Genomic DNA, 27,593 nt, shown 5'->3' on the forward strand with positions numbered 1-27,593 from the left:
TTCCAAGTGCAGCCTGAAGATGTGACTGAATTGCTGCATTCTCATGATAAAACTTGGAAAGATGAGGAGTTGCTTCTTATAAATCAGCAAAGAATGTGGTTTCTTGAGATGGAATCTACTCTTGGTGAAGATTGCTGAAATGGCAACAAATGATTTTAGAATATTCCATAAACTTAGTAGATAAAATAAAGCAGAGGCAAGGTTTGAGAGGACTGACTCCAATTTTGAGAGAAGTTCTACTGTGGGTAAAATGCTACCAAACAGTATCACATGAAGGGAAGAGTTCACTGACGTGGCAAACTTCATTGTCTTATTTTAAGACATTTGCCACAGCCACCCAAAACTTCAGCAACCACCACCCTGATCAATCAGCAGCCATAAACATGGAGGTAAGACCCTCCAACAGCAAAAATACTACAACCTACTGAAAGCTTAGATGATGGTTAACATTTTTTGGTAATATGTAATATATATATATATCTATATATATTAGAGTAAATGAGGAGGGAGGGGCAGAAGGGGAGGAAGAGAATCTTAAGCCAGCACAAAGCCTAACACAGGGCTCGATCTCATGACCATGAGATCATGACCTGAACCCAAATCAAGAGTTGGATGCTAAGGGAAGAGCCAGGATGGCAGAACAGCATGGAAGTCTTTTTGTGTCTCGTATCCATGAAATACAGCCAGATCAACACTAAACCATCCTGCACACCCAGAAAAGTGAATGAGGATTAACACAACAATCTGCACAACAAAATTCAGCAGGTACATGGCGTGGGGAGGAGAACTGGGGGGAAAGAGAAGCCGCAGAAGGCAGGGAGCTGTTTTCGCTTGTGGAGAGAGAACAGAGACAGGGGGAGAGTACAGGAAAAGCACCCCCCACTCCCCACCCCCCAAAGCAGCTGGAGAGAAAGTGGAAAAGAGGAAACAGCCACAGGGACTGAACTAAAAAGGGAGAAAGGAGAAAGCAAAGGGTGTAAATTCCATTAAGACTCTACAAAGAGGGGGAGTGCAGAGTCTGAAACACCGCAGCTCAGTACCTGGTGGTGCTCTAGTGGGAAGGGCAAATCCCCAGGAGAAGAGTGAGATCCGGGGATCCTCAGGCTACACAGGAGAGGCAGTTCCCCTGCTGGGAGGACATCTGGTAAAGGCTGTGTGGCCACCCCGCAGGCAAAGGTTCCACAATCACTGAACAACCACATTCACTGGTGCTGGAACAAGGTCGTTAAGGTTTGTGAAGCCTGGCACTAGATGTGTATTGTGATTTTCCATAATCCCTTAAACACTGCTGCTACATGATCCTATGAACTTTTTCTGAGGCGGGTTTGTACCCAGCAGCAGTATCTGGGCATCGGTAGCAGCACTTTTCTGCAAACATTCCTGGGTGTGGCCGGCATCTGGCCATTGCTCAGTGAGACTCTCCCGCAGGAGGTCTGAGCAGGTCAAAGTTGCAGTCCCTCAGAGTGAGGGGTCGGGAAACACAGCTGCATCTGACAGAAAACTCAGGAGGGAGGTGCCGCCTGGGAACCTGACAGTTTGGTCACAGACAGTGTAAAAGCAGGGGGCAGGTGGAAGCTGAAGACAAAGGACAGGTGCATGATTGCTGATCGGGAAGAGCACAGAGTTCTGATACTAGAGACAGGGTAGCTGGGTGACGCATTTTCACCTCTCCCGCACATGAGCATACATGCCTACAAGCCCCACAACAATCCACCCCAGTAAGCTATTAGCGCCATCTAGTGGAGAATGGAGCTGTTACACTAAGCCCAGCCCAACTGGGCCAACCTCACACTTCAGGAACATCACAAGACTCTCCACCTGCTTAGTTTACAGACTACAAAATGCTTCAAAGTTTGACTTTTAGGGGAAAACGATGTAATTTCAATTGTATTTCAGTCTGTTTGCTGGTCCATCTATTCAATTTTCATTTTTCTTTCTCATTTCTTTTCTTTATTACAGGACTAGAAAAAACTTAATTTTATTTCAATTTTTATTAAAAATATTTTTCTTTTTTTCTACTATATTTTTTACTTTTTTCGTAAATTTTCAAATTCCATTTTACTTCCATCATTTCATTTTATTCTATTTCACTGTATTCATTTTTTCAAATTTTCAAATGTTTTCCTTTTTTCTTCCCTTTTTTTCTCTATCAATCTCCTTTTAACAGCCAGACCAAAACACACCTAGAATCTAGCGTTTATTTGATTTTTATGTGTTGTTGATAATTTTTTAGTTTCAATTTCTTTTACCTTATTAATTCCTTTTCTTCCTTCAAAATGACGAAATGAAGGAATTCACCCCAAAAGAAAGAGCAGGAAGAAAAGACAGCCAGGGACTTAATCAACAGAGATACAAGCAAGATGTCTGAACGAGAATTTAGAATCATGACACTAAGAATACTAGCTGGCATTGAAAACAGATTAGAATCCCTTTCTGTAGAGATAAAAGAAGTAAAAGCTAGTAAGCAGGAAATAAAAAATGCCATAACTGAGCTGCAAACTCAAATGGATGCCAGAGCGGCAAGGATGGATGAGGCAAAAGCAGCAAATCAGTGATATAGAGGATAAACTTATGGAGGATAATGAAGCAGAAAAAAAAAAGAGGGAGACTAAGACAAAAGAGCACATTTTAAGAATTAGAGAAATCAGTGACTCATTAAAAAGGAACAACATCAGAATCATAGGGGACCCAGAAGATGAAGAGAAAGAAAACATGGTGGAAGGGTTATGTGAGCAAATCATACTGGAAAACTTTAGTAACCTGGGGAAAGACACAGACATCAAAATCCATAGAGCACAGAGGACTCCCAGTAGAGTCAACAAAAACCGACCATCAACAAGGCATATCGTAGTCAAATTCACAAAATACTCAGGCAAGGAAAGAATCATGAAAGCAGCAAGGCAAAAAAAGTCCTTAACCTACAAAGGAAGACAGATCAGGTTTGTAGCAGACCTATCCACAGAAACTTGGCAAGCCAGAAAGGAGTGGCAGAATATATTCAATGTGCTGAATCAGAAAAAATATGCAGCCAAGTATTGTTTATCCAGCAAGGGTGTCACTCAAAATAGAAGGTGAGATTAAAAGTTTCCCAAACAAAAATTAAAGGAGTGTGTGACCACTAAACCAACCCTGCAAAAATTTTTAAGCAGGACTGAGGGGAGAAAAGACCAAAAAAAAAAAAAAAAAAAAAAAAAAAAGACCAAAAGCAACAAAGGACAAGAGAACACCACCAGAAACTCCAACTCTACAAGAAACACAATGGCAGTAAATTCATATCTTTCAGTACTCACTCTAAACATCAGTGGACTAAATGCTCCAATCAAAAGACAGAGAGTAACAGAAAGGATAAGAAAACAAGATATGTCTATATGTTGTTTATAAGAGACCCACTTGAGACCTAAAGGAACCTTCAGATTGGAAGTAAGGGGATGGAGAACCATCTATCATGCTAATCGTCGTCAAAAGAAAGCCAGAGTAGCCATACTTAGACAATCTAGACTTTAAGACAGACTGCCACACACTCAGATCAATGGAACAGAATAGAGAACCCAGAAATGGACCCACAAATGTATGGCCAACTAATCTTTGACAGAGCAGGAAAAAATGTCCAATGGAATAAAGACAGTCTCTTCAGCAAGTGGTGCTGGGAAAACTGGACAGAAACATGCAGAAGAATGAACTTTCTTACACCATACACAAAAATAAACTCAAAATGGATGAAAGACCTCAATGTAAGACAGAAAGCCATCAAAATCCTCAAGGAGAAAGCAGGCAAAAACCTCTTTGATCTTGGCTGCAGCAACTTCTTACTCAACACGTCTCCCGAAGCAAGGGAAATAAAAGCAAAAATGAACTACTGGGACCTCATCAAAATAAAAAGCTTCTGCACAATAAAGGAAATAATCAGAAAAACTAAAATTCAACTGATGGAACGGGAGAAGATATTTGCAAATGATATATCAGATAAAGGGGTAGTAACCAAAATCTATAAAGAACTTATCAAACTCAACAGCCAAAAAACAAATAATCCAGTGAAGAAATGGGCAAAAGACATGAATAGACACTTCTCCAAGAAAGACATCCAGATGGCCAATCAACACATGAAAACATGCTCAACATCATCACGGAAAAACAAATCAAAACCACAATGAGATACCACCTTACACCTGTCAGAATGGCTAACATTAACAACTTAGGCAACAACGGATATTGGTGAGGATGCAGAGAAAGAAGATCTCTTTTGCACCGTTGATGGCAATGCAAGCTGGTGCAGCCACTCTGGAAAACAGTATGGAGGTTCCTCAAAAAACTAAAAATAGAACTACACTATGACCCAGCAATTGCACTACTAGGCATTTATCCATGGGATACAGATGTGCTGTTTCAAAGGGACACATGCACCCCCCATGTTTATAGCAGCACTATCAACAATAGCCAAATGTCTATCGATGGATGAATGGATAAAGAAAATGTGGTATATATATACAATGGAGTATTAACTCGGCAATCAAAAAGAACGAAATCTTGCCATTTGCAACATGGATGGAACTGGAGTGTATTATGTTAAGTGAAATTAGTCAGAGAAAGACAAAAATCATATGACTTCACTCAGGAGGACTTTAAGAGGCAAACAGATGAATATAAGGGAAGGGAAACAAAAATAATATAAAAACAGGGAGGGGGACAAAACAGAAGAGGCTCATAAATATGGAGAACAAACTGAGGGTTGCTGGAGGGGTTGATGGAGAGGGGAGGGGCTAAATGGGTAAAGGGCATTAAGGAATCTACTCCTGAAATCATTGTTGTACTATATGCTAATTTGGATGTAAATTTTGAAAAATAAAAAATAAAAAATAAAATTAAAAAATAATAATAAATAAATAAAAGAGACTTGTCACAAGAGATGAAGAAGGGCATTATATCATAATTATAATTAATAACTCATTGATAATAATACCATAATAGTAGGAGACTTGAACACCCCACTTATAGCAATTGACAGATCATGTAAACAGAAAATCAACAAGGAAACAATGGCTTTGAATGACACACTGGACCAGATGGACCAAACAGATATATTCAGAACATTTCATCCTCAAGCAGCAAAATATACATTCTTCTCCAGTGAACACGGAACGTTCTCCAGAATAGATCACATACTGAGACACAAATGAGCCTTCAAGTACAAAAATATCGGTATCATAACATGCATATTTCCAGACCACAACGTTATGAAACTTGAAATCAACCACAAGAAAAAATGTGGAAAGATAACAAGTACTTGGAGACTAAAGAACATCCTACTAAAGAATGATTGGGCTAACCAAGAAGTTAAAGAGGAAATTAAAAAGTATTTGCAAGCCAATGAAAATGATAACACCACAGCCCAAAACCACTGGGATGCAGCAAAGGCAGTCACAAGAGGGAAGTATATAGCAATCCATGCCTTCCCAAAGAAGGAAAAAAAGTCTCAGATACACAACCAACCTTACACGTTAAAGAGTTGGAAAAAGAACAGCAAATAAAACCCAAAATCAGCAAAAGATAGGAAATAATAAAGATCAGAGCAGAAATCAATGCTATCAAAACCAAAATAAACAGAACAGATCAATGAAACCAGAAGCTGTTTCTTAAAAAGAATTAACAAAATTGATAAACCACTAGCCAGTTGGATCAAAATGAAAAAGGAAAGGACCCCAAAAAATAAAATCAAGAATTAAAGAGATCACAACCAACACAGCAGAAATACAAATGATAAAAGAATATTATGCGCAATTATATGCCAATAAAATGGGCAATCTGGAAGAAATGGACAAATTCCTAGAAACATATAAACTACCAAAATTAAAACAGGGAGAAATAGAAAATTTGAATAGTAAAGAAATTGAAATAGTAATCAAAAATCTCCTCCAAAACAAGAGTCCAGGGTCAGATGACTTTCCAGGAAAATTCTACCAAACATTTAAGGAAGAATTAACACCTATTCTCTTGAAGCTGTTCCAAAAAATAGAAATGGAAGGAAATCTTCCAAACTCTTTCAATGAAGTCAGCATTACCTTGATTCCAAAAACCAGATGAAGACCCCACTAAAAAGAACTACAGACCAATTTCCCTGATGAACATGGATTCAAAAATCCTCAATAAGATATTAGCCAACCAGATCCAACAAAACATTATAAAAATTATTCACCAAGACCAAGTGGGACTTATACCTGGGATGCAGCGCTGGTTCAGTTCAATATCCACAAAACAATCAGTGTGATTCATCACATCAATAAAGTAGGGACAGAAGGATCATACCTTGAGATCATAAAAGCCATATATGAAAGACCCAATGCTAAGATTATCCTCAATGGGGAAAAAAATGAGAGCTTTCCCCCTAAGGTCAGGAACAAGACAGGGATGTCCACTCTCACCACTGTTATTCAACATAATATTGGAAGTCTTAGCCTCAGCCATCAGACAACACAAAGAAATAAAAGGCATCCAAATCGGCCAGGAGGAGGTCAAACTTTCACTCTTTGCAGATGACATGGTACTCTATATGGAAAACCCAAAAGATTCCACCAAGAAACTGCTAGAACTGATTCAAGAATTCAGCAAAGTTGCAGGATATAAAATCAATGCACAGAAATCGGTTGCATTCCTATAAGCCACCAATGAAGCAACAGAAAGAGAAATCAAGGAATCGATCCCATTTACAATTGCACTAAAACCCATAAAATACCTAGGAAAAAAATCTAACCAAAGAGGTGAAAAATCTATACACTGAAAGCTATAGAAAGCTTATGAAACAAATTGAAGAAGACACAAAAAAAATGGAAAAATATTCCATGCTCCTGGATAGGAAGAGCAAATATTGTTAAAATGTCAATACTACCCAAAGCAATCTACGTGTTCAATGCAATACCTATCAAAACAACACCAGTATTCTTCACAGAGCTAGAACAAACAATCCTACAATTTGTATGGAACCACAAAAGACCCCGAATAGCCAAAGCAATCTTGAAAAAGGAAACCAAAGCAGGAGGCATCACAATCCCACACTTCAAGCTGTATTACAAAGCTGTAATCATCAAGACAGCATGGTACTAACACAAAAACAGACACTCAGATCAATGGAACAGAATAGAGAACCCAGAAATGGATCCAGAATCATATGGCCAACTAATTTTTGACAAAGAATGTCCAATGGAATAAAGACACTCTCTTCAGCAAGTGGTGCTGGGAAAACTGGACAGCGACATGCAGAACAATGAACCTGGACCACTTTCTTGCACCATACACAAAAATAAACTCAAAATGGGGCACCTGGGTGGCTCAGTCGGTTGAGTGTCCAACTTTGACTCAGGTCACGATCTTGCGGTCTGTGAGTTCAAGCCCCATGTTGGGCTCTGTGCTGACAGCTCAGAGTCTGGAGGCTGCTTCGGATTCTGTGTCTCCCTCTCTCTCTGCCCCTCCCCCGCTCATGCTCGCTCGCGCTCTCTCTCTCTCTGTCAAAAATAAACATTAAAAAAAATTAAAAAAGAAAAACCTCAAAATGGATGAAAGACCTAAATGTGAGGTGGGAAGCCATCAAAATCCTCAAGGAGAAAGCAAGCAAAAACCTCTTTTACCTTGCCACAGCAACCTCTTACTCAACATGTCTCTGGAGGAAGGGAAGCAAAAGCAAAAGTGAATTATTGGGACCTCATCAAAATAAAAAGCTTCTGCATAATAAAGGAAACAATCAGCAAAACTCAAAGGCAACCAATGGGATGGGAGGAGATATCTGCAAACGACATATCAGATAAAGGGTTAGTATCCAAAATCTATAAACAACTTATCAAACTCAACAGCCAAAAACCAAATAATCCTGTGAAGAAATGGGCAAAAGGCACAAATAGACACTTCTCCAAGGAAGACATTCAGATGGCCAACTGACACATGAAAACATGCTCAACACCACTCATCATCAGGGAAATACAAATCAAAACCACAATGAGATACTACCTCATACCTGTCAGAATGGCTAACATTAACAACTCAGGCAACAACAGATGTTGGAGAGGATGCGGGAAAGAGGATCTCTTTTGCACTACTGGTGGGAATGCAAACTGGTGCAGCCACTCTGGAAAACAGGATGGAGGTTCCTCAAAAAATTAAAAGTAGAACTACCCTACAACCCAGCAATTGCACTACTAGGTATTTACCCAAAGGATACAGATATGCTGTTTTGAAGGGGCACATGCACCCCAATGTTTATAGCAGCACTATCAACAATAGCCAAAGAATGGAAATAGCCCAAATGTCCATCGATGGATGAATGGATAAAGAAGATGTGGTGTATATATATACAATGGAGTATTACTCGGCAATCAAAAGAATGAAATCTTGCCATTTGCAACTACATGGATGGAACTAGAGGGTATTATGCTAAGCGAAATTAGTCAGAGAAAAACAAGTATCATATGACTTCACTCATATGATGACTTTAAGAAACAAAACAGATGAACACAAGGGAAGGGAAGCAAAAACAATAATAAAAACAGGGAGGGGGACAAAACATAACAGAGTCTTAAATATGGAGAACAAACAGTGGGTTACTAGAGGCATTGTGGGGGTGGGGGAGGGCTAAATGGATAAGGGGCATTAAGAAATCTACTCCTGAAATCATTGTCACACTATATGCTAACTTGGATATAAATTAAAAAAATAAACTAAATAAAAAAAAAAGGCTAGATTCTTAATGGAGTGACTCACCCAGGCACCCCAGTAATATATTTTAATTAAGGTATGTACATTGGTTTTTTGGGGGGGTGGGGGATATGATGCTATTCCATACCTAAATGGCTACAATATGGTGTAAACGTAACTTTTATATGCACTAGGAAACCAAAAAGTTTAGGATTCAGTTTATTGCAATATTCACTTTACTGCAATCTCTTTGCCAGCCTGCAATCTCCTCTATATATAAAATAAGTAGCTGAACTAGAGGAGCAGTTCCTAATTCAGTGACTCATGCCATCTTTTTATAATAAACATTTTATAAAACATTTTAAACAGTTCCTTTAAAACACAAAGGAAAGGGTGCCTGGGTTGCAGTGGCTCAGTCAGGTTAAGTGTCTGACTTTGGCTCGGGTCATGATCTCTAGGTTTGTGGGTTCGAGCCCCATGTCAGGCTCTGTGCTGAAAGTTCAGAGCCTGGAGCCTGCTTCATATCCTAACCACTAGCACCTGTGAATGTGCTAGTGCTTAGGATGGCAAAGGCAAAGGCTTTGCAGATGTGACTAAATTAAGGATCGTGAGATGGGGAGAGATAGTTCCTACAGATAGTAAATGATCTGCCTGTGAATGCATCTTCCATATGCAAACCAACCAATCTATAGCCCATGCCCCCCAATCACCTCTTGTGTGGTATTACACTTCAGACCACTATCCACCTGCTCTAATCACTCTCAGGACAGGTACCAACCCCTGTGCCCCGGTACCCACAGAAATTATTCAAAATAGCCAATCCTAAACCCGCTTATTCTGCCTTGCCCATACCTTCCCAGGGGAAGCTACAATAAAGGTTCCTGTTCACAGTTCCCCGCCTTTCCCTCCTCTGCCTGCTGACTGACCTAGGTGCTTCCTGTGTGGCCCCCTACAAATGGTGTGCCCATTTCAATTAGCCACTGTAAGTACAGGGGCACCTGGATGCCTCAGTCGGTTAGGAGTATGACTTCAGCACAGGTCCTGATCTCATGGTGTGTGACTTCGAGCCCAGTGTCAGGCTCTCTGCTGTCAGCGCAGAGCTGCTTCGGATCCTCTGTCTCCCTCTCTCTCTGCCCCTCCCCACTTGCTAAAATAAATAAACATTAAAAAAAAAAAAAAGAAACTGTAAGTATAAAGGATCTTTTTAATGGCAGTCACCTCCTGATCTGTTTGTTGGATTCAACATACTTGAATAATAAAGAAATTATTTTACATATTAAATGTGACCTAGGAGGCAGATATTAATGATGTAGCCACAAGCCAAGGAATGCTACCTGGTACCAGAAGCTGGAAGAGACAAGAAGCAGACTGTCCCCTAGAGGCTCTGAAGAAAGCATGGCCCTGTCAATGCTTTGATTCTGGCCCAGTGAAACTGATGTCAGACTTCTGGCTTCCAGAACCGTGAGAGAATAAATTTCTGTTGTGTGAAGGAACAGGTCTGTGGTAATTTGTTAGAGCAGCCATAGAAAACTTATACAACTAGTAACATGTCCACATCCCAGAGCTTTACACATAAAGTACACTTTACACATAAAGTAAAATAGAAAGAAATAAAACTCAGCATTCAATTGTTACAGTAAACATAAATGCTAATATTCAGTCTAGAATTTTGAATGGATATCATAAATGAGACAGTTATTTTCTTTTGTGATGCAAACAAAATCAGCAGTACAGTATAAGAAAAACATCCCATGACTAAATGTAGTTTATTTTAGTAATCTAAAGGTGGTATAAAGTCACCATTTTAATTCCCTCTATTGATCACATGATCCTTTTTTGATATATCAAACTCCATAAATACTAAAAATTCATTTGACAAAATTCAACACGCACTCTGTAGATGAATATTTTCTTAAAATGAGAAGACGTATGTATTTCAACCCAAGCCAGCAACATTTTGCTGAATGAAACAACACTAGGAACATTCTCATTAAAATGAGGACTACTGGGGTGCCTGGGTGGCTCAGTCGGTTAAACTTCCAACTTCGGCTCAGGTCATGATCTCATGGTTGGTGAGTTTGAGCCCCATGTCGGGGTCTGGGCTGACAGCTCAGAGCCTGGAACCTGCTTCAGATTCTGTGTCTCCCTCTCTCAGCCCCTCCCTCATTCATGCTCTCTCTCTCTCAAAAATAAACATAAAAAAAATTTTTTTAATAAATAAAATAAAATGAGGACTATGATGAAAATGTTTGCTACCATTGCCATTATTTTATCATTGTACTAAAGGTGACTGGGTGTCAATGAGACAAGGCAAAATAAAATTATAAAGATTGTTAAGAAATAGATAAATTATTTACAGATAATATGACTGTATATCTGGAGAAACCAAAAGAATGGAATGAAAACCATTACAAACAATTAGAGAATGCAGATAAACTTTAAATACTCTAAAATAGACTTTCTAAACAAAGGGGGAAAGACAGTTTGTGGAATAAAGGGTGGGTAGCCATCTAGAAAAATAGTTTAATCCATAACACCTCATAGCTTTCACTAAGATAAACTGTAAATGAATCAGAGATCAGTGCGTGTGCATGTACATATGTCAGGTAAGCATTAGAGGGTAGAATAAAATGGAGTAAGGGGGATAAGGAAAGTGCATGGGGCTCAGTTACATAGAACAAAGAAGGACTCTCTGAGGATGTGATATTGGAGCAGGGACCCAAAGGCATGGAGGTAAGCAAGCCTTGCCACTATCTGGGAGAAAAGTATTGCAGGTGGGAGGATCAGCTGCAAAGACCACTGAGGAAGGAGCAAGTCTGACAATTGGTGAAAGTGGTAAGACATGAACTGAAAAAGGCAGCCAGAGGCCAGACCTTAACAGGCCTTGTGGGTCATTTCAAGAATCTCACCTTTTATCTGCAACAAGAAGCTACTTAGGGAGTTCTTACACTTATGTTTTTCAAGGGAGTGACATACACTTTGGTGGAGGCACAGAGAATGCAGTGAGAAGAGTGGCAAGGGGGGAAGCAAGGAAATCAGTGAGAAACTACTGCAGTAGTTCACATAAGATATGATAGTTTGGCATTGGATGGTAGTAAGAATCATAAAAGTACCTGGGGAAAATGAAACAATTCTGAAGATGGCTGGAGATGGATGGCTGCACAACAATGTGAATGTACTTAACACTAACAAACTATATACTTAAAAATGGTTAAGATGGAAAATTTTATGATATATGTATTTTACAATTAAAAAACTATTTCAAAGAAAATGAACTAAAACTGATATGTAAGTGGCATTTTGGAAATGCTTTAGAAAAGAGAAAAAAAAAACTGCTTTTCACCTGTCCCCGATTAAACTTGAAATAAGATGTCTACAGAGGCAGTCCTCAGCCTCCAAACATTATATCTGGAAACCCCCCAGACTACCTCCTGTACTTAGACTACTGTGCAACAACCACTGAGAAGCTCAGAAAGCCAAAGTTTCCATGTCAGCAGCGCTGCTGTCTTAGCTGGGCAAATGGGCTACCTTCACCCATTCAATGCACTATACTGAGTAGCAGGTAGATGGATTTAGGAGTAGGGAAAGAAGGAGCAAAGAGCTGAAGTGGTAGGGAGGATGGAGTCACATAAAGAAAAGGGTATGGGGTGTAAGAGCTGCCTGAATTATCCATATCACCATACCCACCTATATACTCAATTCTTACGTCTCTGAACTACGAATTATTAGAAAAAATCATTTTGTAAAACATAAACAACAAAGTAAATGAATAAACAATTTTGTAACTGCCTTTTTGACTTCCCTGTTCTTTTTCTTTTGTTATTTTACCTACTTTTTACTCCATGTCATTCTCACAATCTGATAAATTTTCTTTTGATCCAACAATTCTACTTCCTAGGTATCTATTCTTCTTTCTAGGTATCTATACAATTCAAATAAGCTCCCACATGTGCAAATTTGTTTTTGTATAAAGAAGCACTGTTTGCATTAGTAAAAGCCTAGACAACCCAAATATCTGTGAAAATTAAAAAAAGGAAATCTCATTTTGAATGGGGTCAGAAGGCCAGCAGAGGGCGCTCTCATGCCCTAACACTTGTGATCAATTGCAGACCCAACAGAAAGAGATATACCTTGCACATGGATACTACTTTACTAAGCCAGGAGGTGGAAGAAAGGTTTCCTCCTTCCACAGCAAAAGCCCAGCCAAGGAGAAATGGTCACAACTCAGTAAATGAAACGCCCCTTTACTTCCAACTCCCAGTTTACTCAGATGAGCTTTTTGTTTATAACAGCCCTCCCACCCATCTACCCTCCCAACCCCCCAACCACCACCACCACTTTCTTGTATTCAGAGGAGTCCTTTGTTCTCTGGTCTTGCCTGTGGTTTTCTGGTAGCTTGTTTGTTCTGTATTTCAATTCTCTGCTGTTACCAAATAAACCCATTTTTGCTGATAGAATTAACTGGTAGTTTTATTTTTTAAGGTTAACACATCTATCAATGGTCATCTTAAATGAATAAGTTTTCATTGAAGAAACTCTTTATGTACTAATACAAGATCTCTAAGATGTATTTTTCATAACACATATAGTATGCTAACATTATTTTGAAAAAAATGAAGGAGTAAGAACTGGCATGTGTGTGTGTATGTAGAGAGACATGGTACACCTATGAAATAATTTGGAAAAAGCTAGTTAAATTGCTTTCTCAAAGGAAGGAAAAGAAGACTTTTCACTTTTGTACCTTTGAAATGATTAGCTATGTGAATGTGTTTTCTTTTAAACAATAAATGCAGTGTTGAAAAAAATCCTTAAGTTAAATACCCAGAGAACTTTTATTAAAAAAATAAATAAATAAAAATAGTATATTCATTATCTGTACATTTAATTATTTATTTGATTTCTTCTTGGCTTCCTCTATCATACTAATTGGCAGGTGGGATTTTACTCCCTAACATAGACACTGGTTTCTTTTGTTGTCACAAAATATTGAAACAAGTTTCCTCAAGACAGGCTATATATAAAATAAACCTAAACCTGACCAAAAAAGGGCTCATTGTCATCTAGCGTTACACTAGGAAATCCAGGCTTAGATCTAAAAAAAAGAAAAAAAAAAGATTCTCTTATAGTGTCAGACTAGGAAATGGAAACATCATTAAAGCAATTATGCAACTTATAATATAGCTATAAATCTGACAGCATTCAGAGACCACTATCATATGTAGAGCTACATGTGAACATCAACTGACTCTTAAGTAGACTTCAAAAGGTCATGCAAGGGTCTACTAGGTTAGTTCCCTGTGCCACATATCCCTCATGGGGCTGGCCACAAACTACTTGAAAGCTCTTTGACGGTGGGATGGAAGACCAATGAATTGATTTTCTTATCAAATTTCATACAAACTTCCCACAAGAAATGTCTTAATAAATGGTAACAATAATAAATGAGTATTACATAAATACATAGTACATGAATATAATGAAAATAAGCAAAAATAAGGGCTATGCAGAAATATACCCAAAAAAGGTTCATAATATGACATTCAACAAAGTGGAATAGAAAGGGAAAGCTTCAGGAGTTCTGGGTTTTTTAATTTTTAAGTTTATTTATTTATTGGGGGGCAGGGATGCAGAGAGAAAAGAAGAGAGAATATCAAGCAGGCCCCATGCTGTCAGCACAGGGCCTTATACAAGGCTTGATCTCACAAACTGTAAGATCATGACCTTAGCTGAAACTAACAGACACTTAACCAAATGAGCCACCCGGGATATTCCCAGGGGAATGAAAGTCCCCACGTCTCACTAATGGGCAACAAGGCCCTTCTGAACAAGTGCCAGACCCCATCTTCTGATTCTTCTACTACTCTGCTTCAGCTACACTGACTTCCCTGCTGTGTCTTGAAAATCATACCTAATAACTAATACCTACCCTAACGTCTTTACTCTAGCAGTTCCTGATCCCTAGAATAGTTTCCCGAACCTCTGCATGGCTAACTCACTTACCATTTTTATAATTCTATGATAGTAGTATTATTATCATCCCAAGTATACCAGGAATTTGACAAAAGTCAAGTAGACAAGAAGTTCCACGTTGACAGGGACTTACTTATCTTGTTCTCTGCTGTATCCCTAAGTGCCCCACTCAGTGCCAGGGATAAATGTGCAGTCTACAGACAGATATTTGTTGAATGAAATAAATCTGTATTTTCTAATCTTTCTATAATCAATATGCACTTCTTATAAAACAAAGTATGCATATTATGATTGCAACTATGTAAAAAAACACATATCAGGCAATATGCAAACTATGTGTTATCAAGGTGGTGGAATTAAGAGGGGTGTCAAATTCTTTTAGACTTAAAAAATTATTATATATTCTTCAGTTATTAAAAACAAATCTTCCCATGGTGTTTTGTTATAGAGAACATTCTTTCATTTGAAAGCTTGTAATGGAGAAAACAGGTTATATGCATGAGGGATTCATGACTAGAAACATGGGTGTGTGCATGCTAAGTTGGTACACTGTTGGAAATATCACATATATCATTTCATTGAAATTACCCTTGCTTTTATCTCCTTAAGAATAAAAACATAATAGAATGACAGCAAGAAGGGAAGAAATAATATTGCCCAAATCAAGAAAAATCAAACTGCCAATGAAAAATAGCACCAAACTAAAAAATATAAACACATAATTTCTAGATTCATAGAATAAATTTAATGCATGTAGCATAGTCCAAAGTATTTGATAATTCTGTGCTATCTTTATTATATTTTTTACACATATTCACAATTTAAACAGAACTCAAGTATATTTCTTTGCAAAATACCCTAATATTTTCCTGTATTTTGGTATTTTAGACAGATAAACAGAGATTGATACAACTAAATGTACACTAGAATTTAACCATGTTAAACAATGAAAAAGAAAAGAAATACCCAACATCATAAAAATTATTCATGGAAAAAAAGAGAGAAAGTAATATTCATATGAAGTAAATGTAGGTATCTTTGGATAGTAAGACTTTTTTTCTAGCTTGTAGTTTTCCAACTTTGTATTATTTTTGTAATAAAAATAAACTTCAAAAAGTATCTGCAAAATATACTCAAAAACATTATTGCCATTCAAGTGTTAAATGGTAGCATGTTACCTTAGACAAGGCAGTTTTAAGCCACAAAACAGAGTGAACTAAATAATACAAATACAAACTTAAATCCCTCTATTTAAACTAAGTCTGACAAGAAAAGGAAAGCATTCTTTGAAATAAAATAAGACTCAAGTTCTTACCCAGCTAAACCCAGGTAAATGAATAATAGCTTTTAACCACTGACAGGAAAAAGAAAAAAGAAACCACAAAGTAATTTTCTAAAAGCAACATTACTAAGTTATTATATGATATACACTCACACCCAAAAGAGATATTATCAGAAGCACTCAATCTTAAAAAAAAAAAAGTATTCATAACATGTGTTGAGGTAAATCAATGTACCGATCTCAATTTATACTCAAAGAAATGCATTTTAAAATAGATCTAGGGGTGCCTGGGTGGCTCAATCGGTTAAGTGTTTGACTTTGGCTCAGGTCATGATCTCACAGTCTGTGAGTTTGAGCCCCTCTGTGCTAACAGCTCAGAGCCTGGAGATGCTTCAGGTTCCGTGTCTCCCTCTCTCTCTGCCCCTCCCCGGCTCGTGCTCTCTCTCTCTCTCAAAAATAAACATACATTTAAAAATTTTAAATAAAATAGATCTAGATTTAAAAAAATGCATTTTACCAGCTTTCAAAAAACAGTTAATACTTAAATAGCATAACATTTCTCATATCTGAAAAGATGAATCTGGGGGAAGAGCACAAGGGTACAAGAGAAAAACCATCAACTATAGCAATACAAACTATATCGTGGCTTAATATGAAATATCAAGTAGAGATGGAGTATCCTATTGCTCCTCAAATTACTGTGGGTCAGCACCAGTCTGAGATTTCCAATCCAGCACAGAGAATATAACACACTTTAACAAAATACGGTTTAAAATAGTTAAACAAAGAGGCTATTACACTGAAGAGCTCTCATGGTACCCTACCTAAACAAATCAAATTCTAAAGCAGTCAATGTGCTTCAATCTAAGAAAACAAAACCCAAGAAAAACTACTCATCAACAGTCAACTAGATTTTCTCAAATCTAGGAAAATGAACCTCAAGAAAAACTATCATCACGGCCAAATAACTAAATTTTCCCAAACAAAGCAAACATTTAAGTTAAAACCAATTAAATAATTTTTTTTTGTTTTGTTTCCGTGTCTTTTCTATTAAAACCTCTGTCCTAGGCCCCATAGGCAGAGCACATGTTAATCATTTCAGATTTGGTGCTCCCCACTAGAATTGGTGTTTGCTCAAATAAACTATTAAAATTTATCTTTTTACAATACCATTAAAAACACTAGAAATGAAATAAAACAAACATACAAAATAAGGGTCCAAATGTATTTTTTAAATGTTTATTTATTTATTTTTGCATAAGCAGGGGAGGGACAGAGAGAGGGAGAGAGAGAATCCCAAGCAGGCTCTGCAACAGCGCCGTCAGCGCAGAGCCCAGCACGGCACTCAATCTCACCAACCCTGAGGTCATGACCTGAGCTGAAATTAGGATGGACCTAAGCCAACCAGGCACCTCACAAGTCCAAATGTTTTAAATTATTATTGAGTTTGGCATACAATTAGTAACTTGACAACTACTACACAGGTTTTGAACACTATTTCTATACTAACCTGTGTTAGAGAACCAGTACTAAGCACTTTGAGTACTCCCAGGCTAGAGCTTGGTCCACTGACACCTTCCTCCAGCCTTTCTCCAAAGCCCTAAATGGACACTGAAGGAAGCCATAAGGTTCAGCAAGTACTGCAAACACAACACTTGAAATATGTCATCATATTGGCACAGAGCCCAACACAGGGCTAGAACCCATGAACCATGAGATGAACCAGAGCTGAAGTCGAATGCCTAACCAACTAGGCCACCCAGGCACCCCAAAGGTTTACTCATTTCTAACCTTCCAACAGTTTCCCATCACTAAAAATGACATGTTTTTCTAGCACTCCGCATAAGAAATTGCTTTATTTACTCAATTTGAACAAGAAAGGATAACGCTGGATTTGAGAATAATTTGAAAAAAGGAAAACATGAGTGAATGAACTGAACATCTGTTGACTTTTTATCTACTATATTTCTCCAAATATGAATGTTACAGTGCCATAAAGTCATTTTACCCAAGTAGGCCCACTATTTCATAAAATTATATTTAGTTTTCCTTTGGATGCAAGATTTCATCTCTGTTAGAAATGTTCACACAGAGTTGTTTCTAATAAACAGACATTTGCATCTGGTAAAATTTTTATTCTCTTCATTAAGAAAAATCCTGTGAAACTTAACTGTAAATCTACCCACTTTAAACAAGTAATCTTGGGTGGCTGTGTCTCATTTTACGAATTTTTCACTTTTTTGCTCTATACGTTACATTAGTTAATCAAGATACAAAACCCTGAGATTACTTATCTAGGTAGCTAGACACCCAATAGTCAAAAATGGCTAAAAATATTAAATATGTCAGAGAAGACTTGACATTTTGCAGCAGGAAAAAAGCCTCTGGAAAACCTAATCACAGTGCAACAGTAGAATTGTACCTTGTTACATCTAGAATCAGACCTGGTTTCAAGTCTAAGTCCTACCTCTGTCTCACTGTGGAACCATGGACAAGTTACCTAATTTTTCCAGGCCTCAGTTTTTCTATACAGGCCCTTCACAGGGATGTTGTAAAGGAAAAAACGAGAAAGTATACAAAGTAAATTGAAAATGTGAAGCCATACACTGAATGTACCTAGTTAGAAATATAACTATAGTTTATACCCAGCTCTTAGGAATTCGCCCACAAGCAGCATCAAATTCCACAGACTGCTTACTACCACACTGAGCAATGGCTTTCCAGTTTTAGTTTCCACCTTCTGAAAGGCATAAACATTTCATTTTTAGAAGTACTGTAGAAGGAAGAAGGAATAGGGAAGAGGAAAAACTAAAGTGAAAAAGAATTACTGAGGCAAAATGGTTGCTTGTTACAAGTCAAGGGGTTACTTGAGGTTCAAAGAGCAATACCAACAAAAGCAAATGAAAATATTTATGTTCAACATCCCCATATATATCAGGGCTAAATTAGGAACCATCGAAATAGTAAGTTTGAAGAACTTGTTATGCCAATATAAAAACCAAAAAGGTCAAATAAATCCACAGACTACAAATGTTACAAATATGCATGAAAAAGAGTACCCATATATATAGATAAGTGCTCCCCCAACCCCCAAACTCCAACAAAAACAGTAAGGTTGAAGAGGCAATGAGTAGCTTTGTCATTACTCTCACTTTAGATGGAGATACACTTGAACATCTACTCCCTTTGAGCAAACAGAGAATACAGGGTTACATATGTCAGAATGATTAGATGGGAGAACAGACAGAGAAGCTCGAAAACATGACTAACAATGCAGAATATATCTATATAACTGAAACGACTGAATATTGGAAATTGTGCTTAGTGGAAATCTAGACACATAACTCCTAGTAATGTTATTAATGACTCTACTATACAGCTGCCAAAAGTACATTAAACCATTTCTATTATAAAATACAGTATGTCTATGTAAAGTTATACATTCAGAACACATGAGGAGAATAATCTTACTGTCCTTTCTTTGTGTATCTAAAAACTTTAAAACTTACTAGATTCCACTGTCATCTGAAGCAAACTATCAATGACATTGGAGAGGAGGCCTTTACTGGATATTCTTAGATGATTTAGTATTACTGGAACAGCTTGATACTCCAAAAACAAGATTTTTCCTTCATCTGTCTTCAAGTCTAAACACAGAGAATCAAACGCCTGAGCCAGGTAGTCAGCTGAAAAAAAATACATAAAATCAACTGCTGTTATCAGTCAGGAGTGTAGTTGGTAATCAAAAAAAATAAAAGAAAATAAAAAGAAAATACCATCACTTAAATTCAAAAGGGAAAAAATAGATTTGAGGAGGGGAAGATGGCGGGGTAGGAGGACGCTGGGCTCACTGGGTCCTGCTGATCACTTAGATTCCACCTACACCTGACTAAATAACCCAGAAAACCGCCAAAAGACTAGCAGAACGGATTCTCTGGAGCCAAGAGCAGACGAGAGGCCCACGGAAGAGGGTAGAAGGGCGGAGAGGCGGTGCACTCTACACGGACTGGCGGGAGGGAGCCGGGGTGGAGGGCCAGCCCTCCAGCCAAGCAGAGGCCCCGAGTCTGGCTTGCAAAAGCAGAGGGGCCGGACGGAGTATGTTCGGACAGCAAGCGGGACTTAACATCTGCTCCGAGAGCCGGAGGGCTGGAGGACAACAGGAGGGAGAGTTGTTGAGCCCCGGACAACAGAGCTCAGCTTGGCTGGGAACAGAGGCGCTCGCCAGTGCCATCTCCCTCGCCCATCCCCCAGCCAAAATCCCAAAGGGAACCAGTTCCTGCCAGGGAACTTGCTTGCACCTCACAAACACCCAACGTTGTGCTTCTGCGGATCCATCCGTCGGGTCTCACTCCCTCCCAGTGCCGCAGGGCCCCTCCCGAAGCAGATCACCAAAGGATAAACGAGCTGAGCCTGCCCCTCCCGCCCCTGTGCACCTTGCCGATCCACCCCAGCTAATACACCAGATCCCCAGAACCACAAGCCTGGCAGTGTGCAAGTAGCCCAGAAGGGCCACGCCACCCCACAGTGAATCCCACCCCTAGGAGAGGGGAAGAGAAGGCACACACCAGTCTGACTGTGGCCCCAGCAGTGGGCTGGGGGCAGACATCAGGTCTGACTGCGGCCACACCTACTAATGCAAGTTACTCAAGACAGCACAGGGGAAGTGCCCTGCAGTTCCGCACCATTCCAGGGACTATCCAAAATGACAAAACAGAAGAATTCCCCTCAAAAGAATCTCCAGGAAATAACAACAGCTAACGAACTGATCAAAAAGGATTTAAACAATATAACAGAAAGTGAATTTAGAATAATAGTCATGAAATTAATCGCTGGGCTTGAAAACAGTATAGAGGACAACAGAGAATCTCTTGCTACAGAGATCAAGGGACTAAGGAACAGCCAGGAGGAGCTAAAAAATGCTATTAATGAGCTGCAAAATAAAATGGAGGTGACCACAGCTCGGATTGAAGAGGCAGAGGAGAGAATAGGTGAACTAGAAGATAAAATTATGGCAAAACAGGAAGCTGAGAAAAAGAGAGAGAAAAAATTCCAGGAGAATGAGGGGAGAGTTAGAGAACTAAGTGATGCACTAAAGAGAAATAATCTATGCATAATTGGTATTCCAGAGGAGGAAGAGAGAGGGAAGGGTGCTGAAGGTGTACTTGAAGAAATCATAGCTGAGAACTTCTCTGATATGGGGAGAGAAAAAAGCATTGAAATCCAAGAGGCACAGAGAACTCCCTTCAGACGTAACTTGAATCGATCTTCTGCACAACATATCATAGTGAAACTGGCAAAATACAAGGATAAAGAGAAAATTCTGAAAGCAGCTAGGGATAAACGTGCTCTAACATATAAAGGGAGACCTATAAGACTCATGACCGATCTTTCTACTGAAACTAGGCAGGCCAGAAAGGAATGGGAGGAAATATTTAATGTGATGAACAGAAAAATATGCAGCCGAGAATCCTTTATCCAGCAAGTCTGTCATTCAGAATGGAAGGAGAGATAAAGGTCTTCCCAAACAAAAACTGAAGGAATTCGTCACCACTAAACCAGCCCTACAAGAGATCCTAAGGGGGATCCTGTGAGACAAAGTACCAGAGATACTGCTACAAGTATGAAACCTACAGACATCACAATGACTCTAAACCCATATCTTTCTATAATAACACTGAATGTAAATGGGCTAAATGCGCCAACCAAAACACATAGGGTATCAGAATGGATAAAAAAACAAGACCCATCTATTTGCTGTCTACAAGAGACTCATTTTAGACCAGAGGACACCTTCAGATTGAAAGTGAGGGGAGGAGGGCGCCTGGGTGGCTCAGTCGGTTAAACGTTCGACTTCGGCTCAGGTCATGATCTCACGGTCTGTGAGTTCGAGCCCCGCGTCAGGCTCTGTGCTGACAGCTCAGAGCCTGGAGACTGTTTCAGATTCTGTGTCTCCCTCTCTCTCTGCCCCTCCCCTGTTCACGCTCTGTCTCCCTCCGTCTCAAAAATCAATAAATGTTAAAAAAAAAATTAAAAAAAAAAAAAAGAGAAAGTGAGGGGAGGGAGAACTATCATACTACTGGAAGTCAAAAGAAAGCTGGAGTAGCCATACTTATATCAGACAAACTAGACTTTAAATTAAAGGCTGTAACAAGAGATGAAGAAGGGCATTATACAATAATTACAGGGTCTATTCATGAAGAAGAACTAACAATTATAAATGTCTATGCACTAACTACGGGAGCCCCCAAATATATAAAACAATTACTCACAAACATAAGCAACCTTATTGATAAGATGCGGTAATTGCAGGGGACTTTAACACTCCACTTACAGCAATGGATAGATCATCTAGACACACGGTCAATAAAGAAACAAGGGCCCTGAATGATACATTGGATCAGATGGACTTGACAGATATATTTAGAACTCTGCATCCCAAAGCAACAGAATATACTTTCTTCTCGAGTGCACATGGAACATTCTCCAAGACAGATCACATACTGGGTCACAAGACAGTATACAAGAATTGAGATCATACCATGCATACTTTCAGACCACAATGCAATGAAGCTTGAAATCAACCACAGGAAAAAGTCTGGAAAACCTCCAAAAGCATGGAGGTTAAAGAACACCCTACTAAAGAATGAATAGGTCAACCAGGCAATTAGAGAAGAAATTAAATAATATATGGAAACAAACGAAAATGAAAATACAACAATCCAAACGCTTTGGGACACAGCGAAGGCAGTCCTGAGAGGAAAATACACTGCAATCCAGGCCTATCTCAAGAAACAAGAAAAATCCCAAATACAAAATCTAACAGCACACCTAAAGGAAATAGAAGCAGAACAGCAAAGGCAGCCTAAACCCAGCAGAAGAAGAGAAATTAAATAAAGATCAGAGCAGAAATAAACAATATAGAATCTAAAAAAACTGTAGAGCAGATCAATGAAACCAAGAGTTGGTTTTTTTGAAAAAATAAACAAAATTGATAAACCTCTAGCCAGGCTTCTCAAAAAGAAAAGGGAGATGACCCAAATAGATAAAATCATGAATGAAAATGGAATTATTACAACCAGTCCCTCAGAGATACAAGCAATTATCAGGGAATACTCTGAAAAATTATATGCCAACAAACTGGACAACCTGGAAGAAATGGACAAATTCCTAAACACCCACAATTCCAAAACTCAATCAGGAGGAAATAGAAAGCTTGAACAGACCCATAACCAGTGAAGAAATTGAATCAGTCATCAAAAATCTCCCAACAAATAAGAGTCCAGGACCAGATGGCTTCCCAGGGGAGTTCTACCAGACGTTTAAAGCAGAGATAATACCTATCCTTCTCAAGCTATTCCAAAAAATAGAAAGGGAAGGAAAACTTCCAGACTCATTCTATGAAGCCAGTATTACTTTGATTCCTAAACCAGACAGAGACCCAGTAAAAAAAGAGAACTACAGGCCAATATCCATGATGAATATGGATGCAAAAATTCTCAATAAGATACTAGCAAATAGAAGTCAACAGCATATAAAAAGAATTATTCACCATGATCAAGTGGGATTCATTCCTGGGATGCAGGGCTGGTTCAACATTCGCAAATCAATCAACGTGATACATCACATTAAAAAGAAAAGAGAAGAACCATATGATCCTGTCAATCGATGCAGAAAAGGCCTTTGACAAAATTCAGCAACATTTCTTAATAAAAACCCTCGAGAAAGTCGGGATAGAAGGAACATACTCAAAGATCATAAAAGCCATTTATGAAAAGCCCACAGCTAACATCATCCTTAATGGGGAAAACTGAGAGCTTTTTCCCTGAGATCAGGAACACAACAGGGATGTCCACTCTCACCGCTGCTGTTTAACATAGCGTTGGAAGTGCTAGCATAAGCAATCAGACAACAAAAGGAAATCAAAGGCATCAAAATTGGCAAAGATGAAGTCAAGCTTTCACTTTTTGCAGATGACATGATATTATACATGGAAAATCCGATAGACTCCACCAAAAGTCTGCTAGACCTGATACATGAATTCAGCAAAGTTGCAGGATACAAAATCAATGTACAGAAATCAGTTGCATTCTTATACACTAACAATGAAGCAACAGAAAGACAAATAAAGAAACTGATCCCATTCACAATTACACCAAGAAGCATAAAATACCTAGGGATAAATCTAACCAAAGATGTAAAAGATCTGTATGCTGAAAACTATAGAAAGTTTATGAAGGAAATTGAAGAAGATATAAAGAAATGGAAAAACATTCCGTGCTCATGGATTGGAAGAATAAATATTGTCAAAATGTCAATACTACCCAAAGCTATCTACACATTCAATGCAATCCCAATCAAAATTGCACCAGCATTCTTCTCGAAACTAGAACAAGCAATCCTAAAATTCATATGGAACCACAAAAAGCCCCGAATAGCCAAAGTAATTCTGAAGAAGAAGACCAAAGCAGGAGGCATCACAATCCCAGACTTTGGCCTCTACTACAAAGCTATAATCATCAAGACAGCATGGTATTGGCACAAAAACAGACACATAGACCAATGCAATAGAATACAAACCCCAGAACTAGACCCACAAAAGCATGGCCAAATAATCTTTGACAAAGCAGGAAAGAATATCCGATGGAAAAAAGACAGTCTCTTTAACAAATGGTGCTGGGAGAACTGGACAGCAACATGCAGAAGATTGAAACTAGACCACTTTCTCACACCATTCACAAAAATAAACTCAAAATGGATAAAGGACATGAATGTGAGACAGGAAACCGTCAAAACCCTAGAGGAGAAAGCAGGAAAAGACCTCTCTGACCTCAGCCGTAGCAATCTCTTACTTGACACATCTCCAAAGGCAAGGGAAGTAAAAGCAAAAATGAACTACTGGGACCTCATGAAGATAAAAAGCTTCTGCACAGCAAAGGAAACAACCAACAAGACTAAAAGGCAACCAACGGAATGGGAAAAGATATTTGCAAATGACATATCGGACAAAGGGCTAGTATCCAAAAGCTATAAAGAGCTCACCCAACTCCACACCCGAAAAACAAATAATCCCGTGAAGAAATGGGCAGAAAACATGAATAGACACTTCTCTAAAGAAGACATCCGGATGGCTAACAGGCAAATGAAAAGATGATCAACGTTGCTCCTCATCAGGGAAATACAAATCAAAACCACACTCAGGTATCACCTCACGCCAGTTAGAGTGGCCAAAATGAACAAATCAGGAGACTATAGATGCTGGAGAGGATGTGGACAAACGGAACCCTCTTGAACTGTTGGTGGGAATGCAAACTGGTGCAGCCGCTCTAGAAAACCATGTGGAGGTTCCTCAAAAAATTAAAGATAGACCTACCCTATGACCCAGCAGTAGCACTGCTAGGAATTTACCCAAGGGATACAGAAGTACTGATGCATAGGGGCACTTGTACCCCAATGTTTATAGCAGCACTCTCAATAGCCAAATTATGGAAAGAGCCTAAATGTCCATCAACTGATGAATGGATAAAGAAATTGTGGTTTATATACACAATGGAGTACTACGTGGCAATGAGAAAAAATGAAATATGGCCCTTTGTAGCAACGTGGATGGAACTGGAGAGTGTTATGTTAAGTGAAATAAGCCATACAGAGAAAGACAGATACCATATGATTTCACTCTTATGTGGATCCTGAGAAACTTAACAGAAACCCATGGGGGAGGGGAAGGAAATAAAAAAGAGGTTAGAGTGGGAGAGAGCCAAAGAATAAGAGACTCTTAAAAACTGAGAACTGAGGGTTGATGGGGGGTGTGAGGGAGGGGAGGGTGGGTGATGGGTATTGAGGAGGGCATCTTTTGGGATGAGCACTGGGTGTTGTATAGAAACCAATTTGACAATAAATTACACACACAAAAAAAAAAGAACGAAAATGGATATTTGGAAAAAAAAAGGGGGGGGGGAACAATAATTCAATGACCAGAGATTGCTGCTAAATTTAGAATCAGTTAGGATTCAAATGCTTCAAAAGAAGAAAAAAGAGGAATTACACTATGATAGGGTAAATTTCCTTCATATTTTAACACTGAATTAATAATATCTATTTCTTTTTATTATAACAGCTGATGTTTAATAGTAAACATCACAAGTAATGTTTATTTTCAATATCTGATAACTACCATATGCTTCCAAATCTTAAAACAGAGTCCTATGTGGGGCTCAAACTCACAACCTGTGAGATCATGACCTGATCCGAAGTCGGACATTCAACCGACTGAGCCACTCAAGTGCCCCTAGAGATTGTGGTTTTTATCGCTATGTATTTACTTACTTCAAAATGTAACTTTATGCAAACTTTTAAAGGACTATTTTTGTCTCTTAATAAAGATTAAACAGCCACTGAAAGACTTCAGAAGACTGAATATGCTTTGGTGTTTTACTTTTTTGTGATATACCTGCCATTAACACAGTAAAGTTTTCTCAAGGCCAATATTATGATGACACCCACTAGATCAGACTCCCTGGAACTCTCCTAAAGATGTTCTACAGATGACTGGGAAGCTTGCAAAGCCAGAACTGAGACTAATTTAACCAGAATCAATGCAAATGAGATAGTAAGATACTTATATTGTTATACTCCAATACACCAAACAACCCAATCAGTACTCTTACAACAATTTTACATTGCACTTTTAAATGTATAAGAATATTTCAGTTTCCTAAACTCAATATACTATTGAAAGAAAAAAAAACTGTTCATGCTGTTCAAATACTAGTGAGTTTTCTCCTGAGATTTGTTTAAAGAAGGCTCAAGAGTACTTTGAAAATATGAACAGAAAATATGACAGAATCTATCCATTAAAATTTACTGTCTTCGGGGCACCTGGGTAGCTCAGTTGGTTGAACATCCGACTTTGGCTCAGATCATGACCTGGTTTTGAGTGCAAGCCCCACATAGAGCTCGCTGCTGTCAGCTCAGAGCTCACTTTAGAGCCTCTGTCCCCCTCGCTCTGTCCCTCCCCCACTTATTCTTTTTTTTCTCTCTCTCAGAGATAAACATTTAAAAAAATTTACTGTCTTCTGGCTGATGTGTTACATTTCATATTTGCTGCATCAGTTTACATACACTAAAGATGTAATTTAAGATCCTAATTATTAAGAATAAGAAGCTGAGGATAACCTGTGTGAAATACCTATGAAAGAATTAAAATACATACACATTAAAATACATATGAAAGAATTTTGAGAAATTAAAATCTGTGCCTCTAGATCAATTTATAGTACACTCTATTCTTCCTTTCAGTAGAATTTAATTCAAGGAACACTGCCATTATTGTACTTAATTTTTGTAATTTAACAAAATAAAACACTGCAAATTACTGTGTATTTAGGTTAAGCAAAGTTGCTAGATTCTGTTCATATTTGTCTTATTTAGTAACCTACCATTATTTAGCAAAAACTCAGGCAGAAGAGTACAGATGAATCCTGAACTCAATTCTTCACAAAAACAGAAGTTTTTATCATAGTGCCACCTACTGTATTTGACACAGACTTCACTTCTCATTAATACATCATCTGAGATTAAATAGGCTAAATGCTACATGATGCAGCAAATTCGTAAACTTAAAAAATTGTCCTTTATGAATTTGGGGAGAGGAATGGTATTTGGTTAT

The 27,593-nt window shown here is 38.4% G+C and overlaps 1 protein-coding gene across 10 annotated transcripts in view; it reads right to left on the reverse strand.

Annotated features, from left to right (window-relative positions):
• The window catches only part of CCDC138 (coiled-coil domain containing 138), a 134,290-nt gene that overhangs the window by 22,674 nt on the left and 84,023 nt on the right, over positions 1–27,593 (reverse strand). For 8 of the 10 annotated variants that reach the window (XM_042981051.1, XM_042981043.1, XM_042981046.1 and 5 more), the window contains one exon: positions 19,438–19,614. The exons of the other annotated variants lie outside the window; for them this stretch is intronic. In XM_042981051.1, coding sequence (XP_042836985.1) covers positions 19,438–19,614 — 177 coding nt within the window. The remainder of the gene's footprint in view (positions 1–19,437; positions 19,615–27,593) is intronic. 10 annotated transcript variants of the gene reach the window in all.

This window comes from Panthera tigris, chromosome A3 (assembly GCF_018350195.1).
Source record: "Panthera tigris isolate Pti1 chromosome A3, P.tigris_Pti1_mat1.1, whole genome shotgun sequence".
In the NCBI taxonomy this organism is placed as follows: domain Eukaryota; kingdom Metazoa; phylum Chordata; class Mammalia; order Carnivora; family Felidae; genus Panthera; species Panthera tigris.